The sequence below is a fragment of the Erpetoichthys calabaricus genome, chromosome 1, assembly GCF_900747795.2.
Source record: "Erpetoichthys calabaricus chromosome 1, fErpCal1.3, whole genome shotgun sequence".
NCBI lineage: Eukaryota > Metazoa > Chordata > Cladistia > Polypteriformes > Polypteridae > Erpetoichthys > Erpetoichthys calabaricus.
The window spans coordinates 238364047-238372893 of NC_041394.2; the positions used below are offsets into that span (position 1 = coordinate 238364047).

The 8847-nt window shown below is 38.9% G+C and overlaps 1 protein-coding gene across 1 annotated transcript in view; it reads left to right on the forward strand.

Moving 5' to 3' along the window:
• Positions 1–6633, forward strand: part of LOC114660268 (cadherin-related family member 3-like) — a 74857-nt gene extending 68224 nt beyond the window's left edge. Inside the window, exons 18-19 of the mRNA XM_051928903.1 lie at positions 293–341; positions 5196–6633. Coding sequence (XP_051784863.1) covers positions 293–341; positions 5196–5551 — 405 coding nt within the window. The 3' untranslated portion in view covers positions 5552–6633. The remainder of the gene's footprint in view (positions 1–292; positions 342–5195) is intronic.
• The last annotated feature ends 2214 nt before the right edge of the window (positions 6634–8847 follow it).

Consider the following 8847-nt stretch of genomic DNA (forward strand, 5'->3'; position numbering starts at 1 on the left):
ACCAAATATGCCTAAGTTGTATCTTACACATCACAAATATCAACTCAAAAAAACCTAGCAGAATCTTTACAAACATTAAGTTACACAAACATAGCTACCATGTTAATGGTCTTTTTGCCTGAAGCTGCAATTTAACTTACACTCTTGCCAAGTGAACAGATTTTTGTAGACAGACTGAAAAGGTCTAAGCTGTTCCTGATCATTTGTGATGACTGCTGTATTCATTCTGATGCATTATGTCTCTTTCCTGTACTCTAATAAACTATAATAGTGTGTTTGTGTTTTACATTAGGAACTGACTAAGATCAACACTGTCTTTGATGGAGAAGCAGTTGATCCAGGTATGAAAATTTTACTTTCATGCATTTCTGTATGGACACGGAATTATGTATACCTAACAGCAATAACATATTATTTAAATCCCCTGTAAGTAGTCCTGAAACTGTACACCATGACAGAGACATTAGTGTTTTTAAGCATAGCTTAGACTGTGAAATTGTATAGTCAACCATTTAGTTAAATATTAACCATTCATATCTTGCAAAATGTAATTGTGTTCAATGAAATTACACAAATGAGAAGTTCAGAATTTCATTGCCATTGACTCTAAAGTTACTATAAGTAATTTATTAGTAAACAATAGTCAAGTCAGTTAGTTTTATAGTAACTAACACAAAAACCTTCTCTAGCAAGCATATTTTATTGTGATGCCTTTCACAGAAAAGAATCCTTTCACAGTTTATAAGTACTGTATGTTATAAAGCAATAATAGAATGGCACTTTAATTAGCATTGCTGTCTCAGAGCTCTAGGGACTATGGCCTCCACTCCCGCCACAGTCACTGTCTCTGTGGAGTATGCTGGCTCTTGTACAGTGAGTCTTCTTTGGGTACTCCAGTTTGCTCCCACATGTCAGAGATACGACCATTAGATTGATTGGTTCTTTCACACATGCTTGATGGTATTGTGTGATGAACTTGTATCTTGTCCATGATGAATTACTTCCTCGGCCTTGTGCTTCTGGGATGTGTTTCGGCTATCAAGTTGCAAAAAGTAACCTATACCTGAATAAAGACAATGGGTATGGACAGCTAATGTACTTAACTCAACGTCAGACATGTGGCTTGAATCTAACACCCTAGGTATTGAACTGAAACGAGTCCTGCAAATTCACTTGTGTGAGTGGGGCAATGTCTTCAGTACTACATATAAGGAGACTTTAAAAAAAAAGAATGCTTAATTTTAATTTGGAATAGGTTTTGCTTTGTCTTAGTGGAAGTATAAATGGTGCTTGGCCTGCAATTTCAGTTTCCAAAGGGCAGTTAGTTTATGATAGACACTAGAATACTGAGACTATTACTTATACTTTGGGAACCTTTTAATTACTCCCTTCAGACCATTCAGTTGACTTGAATAAGCAGTAGGCTACTAGAAATATAATAAAAAAAGTCACTCTCTGAAGTAGGTCATTTGTTTGAGTTTTGAAAGTTGCTTGTTAATCTATGTACTTCCCACTGCTTCACAAATGTCTTCTCAGTTACCAGCATCTATATATGTTTATGTTGTTTTCAAGCTACTTCAGTCTGAGACTATACAATACATATCCGCTCTCTGGACAATAATTAACCAGATCTCTCACAAACTGATGTGTCTATGCTGAGGCTCAATGTTCTCTGCTTCTCACAACGTACAGTTTAAGTTGATTCTCTCTGTCCCTGATAGAACCTCACTGCTCTCTGCTCTGTCATACTCTTACTTATACAGATCAACTATTCTTGAGTGTGTTCAATAATAATTGAATTTCATAATTACTTCCAAAATTCCATATTGCGGAGTACCTATACACAAATAACAGTTTGTTTTTTTCATTTTTTGTGTTTTACTTTTAATTTTGCTGTTAATCTGTGGTGTGTAAATTGTGAGAACAGAGAACATTGAGCCTCAGTATTGTCCCTGACAGCACCTCGCTGCTGTCTGCTCTGTCATACTCTTTCTTACACAGATCAGCTACTCTTAACCAAACACTCAGAAGAGGATAGAGAACACTGTCAGTTTAGTAGAGAAAGACCTACAGAAGAGCATTACAGAGTTTGCAGGGCACCCTAACATGGCATCCACCCTGCAGCAAGCAAATATCCAAATGTAAATTAGAAATGGAGCAGGCAGACCAATAGACACTGCTTTTTGTTACAATATGATGACGTGAGGGCGGCACGGTGGCACAGTGGTAGCGCTGCTGCCTCGCAGTTGGGGGACCTGGGTTCGCTTCCCGGGTCCTCCCTGCGTGGAGTTTGCATGTTCTCCCAGTGTCTGCGTGGGTTTCCTCCCACAGTCCAAAGACATGCAGGTTAGGTGGATTGGTGATTCTAAATTGGCCCTAATGTGTGCTGGGTGTGTTTGTGTGTGTCCTGCGGTGGGTTGGCACCTTGCTCGGGACTGGTTCCTGCCTTGTGCCCTGTGTTGGCTGGAATTGGCTCCAGCAGACCCCCGTGACCCTGTGTTCGGATTCAGCGGGTTGGAAAATGGGTGGATGGATGATGACGTGATTTTGTTGCATTCTGCTTTTTTTGGTATTTAAAAAAATCAGGTGTATAACATTGTGAAAATCCTTTGTGGTGCCTTTATTGTTTTATTGTTGAAAGAAAAATTGCTTGTAGGTGTAATGGCCAAAATATCTTGACATGACTGATTAGGACTTTAGATCCAAGGATCATTCACTATCTCCCCTACTCATCAGTCCCCATCACTTTCTAACATTTTTCTCCTTAATAAATTAGATTACAAATCTTGTTCTCTACTGCTTTGATTGAATGCCAGTCAGGCATCATGTTGGTAGGACATTTTGAAATGCATGTTTTTAAATTGTAATTTGCATCCAAAAATTGACTCATCCTCTTCATTATACTTGTTGGTCATTTAATACTTTGAAAACTGATTTATATTACTTTTGGAGTTGAACAAATTTAATATTTTTTGATTTACTGAAATCTTGTATCGTGACTGACAAAACACTAAACTCTGCAAAATTATGTCTTCTGTATGAAACAAACCAACTAAAATGTATATAATACTGTAAAATGTCCATGAAGTTCAAATTCATCACTTACTATTGGCTTTCACTAAGAACAAGTCAGGGTGAAAATGAGAGTGACAAACAACATCTAGGAAAAACAGTATAGTAATCGAACAGCACAAACAATGAACTTCTCGAGACAATGTCCTCTTAGGCATGTTGAGGGTGCCACCTGTGGGTCTGTAAAAGAGCACTTCTGTCTGTGAATCAAACTGCCCTGAGCTCTTCAACCATAAAGCTCCCCAAAATACCATTGACAGACTTTTGAGGAAACAGCAAGTGGAGGTACAATTAAAAGTTTAGCCCACAGCAGAGCTATTAAAGTAATAAGTAACATCTAACTGAGGAAACTGATGACATTAGTTTCATTTCAGTGCACCATTGTGATACTTTAAAGGGAAGCAGAATATGAGTTTTTGCTATTGAGTAAAGATTCTTCATTGAGATTCCTTCCAGCATTAACCTCGACAAATTATCAACCAAACCAAAAATGTTACACTAAATGTACACTTCTGCCAGTCAGTTTAGTGCAGGGGTGTCAAACTCCGGTCCTGGAGGGCCACAATGGCTGCAGGTTTTCATTCTAATCACTTTTTTAATTAATGACCTGTTTTTGCTGCTAATTAGCTTCTTTTGCCTTTGTTTTAATTAACTCGACTCAGACCCCTTAGTTCTTTCTATTTCCTTAATTAGCAGCCAAACAATAATGAGACACAAAAAGAGCAAACAGGTTTACCGGCTAACCACATTATCTGAACATAAAGAAAGGTGAGGGTCTCGGTAAGGTTGATCTCTCAGGTCAATAATCAGAAAAAGAAAATCAACAATTTGGGAAATGTCTGCTGTAGCAGAAAGAGAGTAGCAGCAAGCCGAGGAATTAAGTAATGGGTTTAATTAACAGCAAGAATTGGCTTCTCATTAAGAAACTGTTTGGAGTGAAATTGATTGGAGTTTGAATCCTTAGTTTAGTTGGTCATCTGTTGGCTCGTTTCACGTCACATTTCTGTTGGCTACCATTTAATGAAGAAAAGAATCAATTGAGAGGACTGAATCCTTAAAAACAGGGCTATTAAAATGAAGGGAAAATGAGCTAATTAGGTGTGGAAACTGGTCACTGATTAGGAAAAGGGTTAGAATGAAAACCTGCCGCCACTGCGGCCCTCCAGGCCTGGAGTTCGACACCCATGATTTAGTGGCTGATTTGTCTGCTTATGAGGGGCTACGAAACCATCTAACATGGCCGATCTAGAAAAACATTTTCTGATGTACTGAATCCTGGCTACTGCTGATTCACATTGAAAACCCAAAGAATTCAATGCTTTGTCCTGCTGGGTGGCAGTAAAACAGAAGGGTGATGGTGGGATGGAGTTGGTGTGTTTCTGTAGCACACATTGCGTCTTTTAACACAAGTAGAGCAACATTTTACTGTGGAATCGTCTTAGATTATTATTGCTTATTATATGCCTTGCTTCATGTAGTTAGTATGGATAGGATTCCTTAGTCAGGTGATCCTACATTTTAATGGGAAAAGTTTGGCATCAATAGGAATATAAACCAAGCAACATGCATTGGCATTACGTAATCTCTACTCATCTTTTGTTGCCTTTAATTTCAGTTATGTACAATAATTGCCAACATTCTACTTATAGTGCGACACTATAGGGACACTAGGCACAAATGTAATCAAACAAGTGAAAAATCTGAAGCCATGCAAGTTCTATTGTGATGAAGGGAAGTCTGTTGTACTTACACAGTGTATGTTAACTGTTGCTGCTGCTGCTGCTGCTGCTGCTGCTGCTGCTAATCACAGGAATGACAAGTGCTAATCTGAAAATCAAGTTAATATTGGCAGCAATATGTTCTAATATTTTAGCTGCATTATGTCAATATTTTTAGCTTTGTGCTAAACACAGAAAAAAGCAACTTGATAAAAGGCAGAAGACATCCTTTAAGTTATTGATCAAGATTTTAAAGTAAAATCTTCAGTCTAGTTGTCATTACTCAGAGAAACACACTGTGGCACTAGCAACATATAAACAGTGAAGAATAACCCAAAAGAAGAGATAATGGATGCCTAGTTTCCCTAATAAGTGTCTGTTTACTTGTGTGTTTTGTGTCTTCAGTCACAGGAAAGATTTATGAGTATAATACAAAATCTGGAGCTCGCAGGTGGAAAGAAACTCAGGTGCTGAAAGAACCTCAGCCAGTTCAGCCAGAGAGCAGCGTGCTTGTCATTCCAGCAGTTCCTCCTACTGCAAATCTGGGTAAGGCGAGAACAGGAACCGGCAACTCTAAAAGACCCGAGAGTAAGGGAAGTAAAAATGGAGATGACAAGAACACTGTGCATCCTGGAAGCCAGAACCTTCTGCAGAAACCAGAGGAGGTACCCCAGGAAAGAACTTCATCACAAGCATCTAAAAAAGAGAAGAATGTCGAGCTTTTCTCAGGTCAGAAAGATTCTGAAATGTCAGAAGTATAAAAATAGCTAAATCTATTTGTGTTCTAGTCCTTCAGAGGGGGAATAGACAGAAAAAAAAAGAAGTAATTAACTAGATTGATGCACTAAAGCTAAACCCATAAAGTCCCCAGTGAGGATAAAGTCAACATTGGCAGCAAATGTGAGTCGACATGTCTATAGACAGACACCATTAACTAATTTCATGCACATCCAGTGACAGCTCTATCATAAATGGATAATAGCCTGTTAAATAAATCTCCCCAACTATTCTGATGAAAAGTATTATCAGTAATTCTTTACTTAATATATTTTAACTCCTAACCTTATAGTGCCTTATACGCTTTTGCTAAAATGTATTACCATGGATATTTTAGTATTTGGCACAGCTCAGCTTTCAGATAACCAAACAAGTTTAATGGATTGATTGCTCTCCACTTGTTTGTCAGATTTCTTACATTCTTAGTATTAAATGTTTTTCAGGCAGAGAACTGGAATCTGCATTTATATCATATGATTAAAATGCAATTTTATGAGCCTTTTTAAAATCATTGTGATTGTTAACACGCTTATTTTGAAAGCTTTTTTAAATGTTGAAATAAACACTTCTTGTCCATAATGTATTTAAGAGGGCAGCAGTTCTTAGCCTGGGGACTGACACAGAGTCTAAGAGTATGGGAAAATGTTTTGAAAATTTTAAAATACACCTGAACTACTGTGGAATTGCTCTCCACATCTGAGTATTTAAATGGAAATGCCTACGAGTGGCACTACACACTGCCAGAGCTGAAAAGTTGTGGCCATACTGAAGGGAGAATTACCAAGATGTGCCCACCAAAACCTAGCAGAGAAAAGGGTTAAGAACTGCTGTTGTTTCTTTAGTTTTCCTTTGTATGGTCCACTTTTCTCTTAATTTACTTCATAAACCAATACTGTATAGCTGAAATACTTTCATAAGAGAAGATTTACTTTATAATACAATAGGAATGAAATACTGCTCTGATTAATCCCTACCAAGGTTAAATTTGTCTGTGTAAAGCAAGAAAATTTGTAACATGTAATGAAAGTGTTTTTTGTACTGAAATTTAAATAAAAGCTTGTAAATTTCTGAGCAAATTTTCTCTATTGTTAATCCGTTTTCTAAAGGTTCTTATAGCATATTTTGTTATTTCTGGATTTATTTGCAATTATCTCAACCATTTCTTCTTTCCTTTTCAACTTAAATGTTTATTAAAGAAAGGCAAACTATGCAAACCAATATATATAGACACACGCTTAATGGCCACTTTATTAGGTACATCTACAAACTCCATTTCCAAAAATGCTAGGACATTTTCTAAAATGCAATAAAAACTAAAATCTGTAATTTGGTAATAAAGTTGAACCTTTATTTAACAGACAAAAGGACAAAAGAATGACTTTCAGTGTTTTTCTTTCTTTTTTGGGGTTTGTATCTAATGGTGGGTAGAACATCTTTTAGCCTCAACAGCAGCCTGAATTTTTTGAAGTGTGGATTTTACAAGGCACACAAAACCTTTGTGAAGTATTGTGGCCCATGCTGACTTGATGCACATATACAGTACTGTGGACTTCCACTTCTACTTTAGTCCAAAGGTGCTGTTTTGGCTTGAGTTTAGGGACTGTGCAAGCCATTGCAGCAAACTGAAGTCACTGTTATGGTTATGGAACTAGCTTGAGATGTTGGATGCTTGGTGACATGTCATATTATTCTGCTGGATAAGTGTAGAGTTTGGCTTGTGGTACCTGGATGGGGGTGGTACCCAGCCGGGATGCCCAAGAAGACCAGAGAAGGGCTTGTGACTCCTCCAGACCACAAGGGGGCGACTGCCCTGGGGGTTCATGGGTACAGAACAGGGAAGCTCGACCCTGTAGGGGCCTGTGGTCACCACCAGGGGGCACCCAATACCTGCAGGATCCTGGACCTCAGCACTTCCACCACACCCGGAAGTGCTGGGGGGAAGACGAGCAGGGACACCCGGAGTGCTACAGCCAGCACTTCCGCCACACTGGGGCGTGTTGGTGGGAGATTGCCGGGAACACACCTGGAGCACATCCGGGTGCTTTTATAAAGGGGCTGCCTCCCTTCAGAGGATGACTTGATTCGTTAGAGAAGAGAGGACGAGGTCTCTAGAGGAGAGAAGGAGGCAGCCGGAAGAAGAGAAAGCCATTGTGTGTTGGACAGAACTTTGGGGTATTGGGGTTTGTGAGAGCATAATTGTATAATGGAAGACCACAATAAGCACGTGTGGAGTAATTACAACGTGTCTGCCTGTCTGTGTCCGGGTCATATTCCACAATGGCGCCCAATGTGGGGCCCTCTGTCTGTTCCAAGACAGGGACCCCAAAACAAATATTTTGTGGATGGCCCGGAGCAGCAGGCACCCCCGCACAAGTTCTGATGGTGCGGAGTGCTCACGGCCCCGAGAAGGAGAGAAAACCCACAGACCGCCACCGGAACGTGGTCTCTGGAGGAGAGAAGGAGGCGGCCTGAAGAAGAGAAAGCCATTGTATATTGGCCAGGACCTTTAGGGTATTGGGGCTTGTTGAGAAGTGTTGTATAGAGATGGAAGACCACAATAAACGTGTGTGGGGTAATTTAAATGTGTCTGCCTGTCTGTGTCCGGGTCATATTCCACAGGCTATAAAGGAATGCACATGGTTAGCAAGAATGTTTAGGTGCTTTGTGGCATTCACATGACTCTCATTTGCCATTAAAAGATTTATGAGATCTATAGAACATTTCCTACACCATGACACCAGCACCACCAGTAACATATTACAGTAAAGACGGGCTTTGTGCAATACTATTCTAATCCAATTTCTTGTCATCACATTATGGCCCTGAAGTTTTTCTTTAAAAAATGTCATCTGGAATCACATTGAGATCTTCATCCTTTAGAATAAGAAGTAAGACAAACTTATTTTTAAGTACCAGTTTTCAAAGCAAAAATCTGTGTGGCCATTTTTAAGGTAGGAAATTGCCTGTTGCTCTAGCTGATTTCCAGGACATTTACAATTAGCTGGCATAGCCTCTGATTGAGTAGTAATGTAGTCTGTCAGTTTGGATGTCATAATACTTGACAACTGTCTTGCCTTGAAAAATAAATGTATTTAGTAAGTGTTTTAAGTTTTTCCTCTGTGCCCCTAAGCCCTTCATTGTAAAGCGCTGTAGTGGGCAATGAATTTTTTAAAATTTATAGAAAACACTTAACTCTAGAACACAATTTTGCATGGCAAATGTATAAATATCATGTTTGTGAAGAAATAACTTAAAAACAGCAACCTTATCTTTTAACATC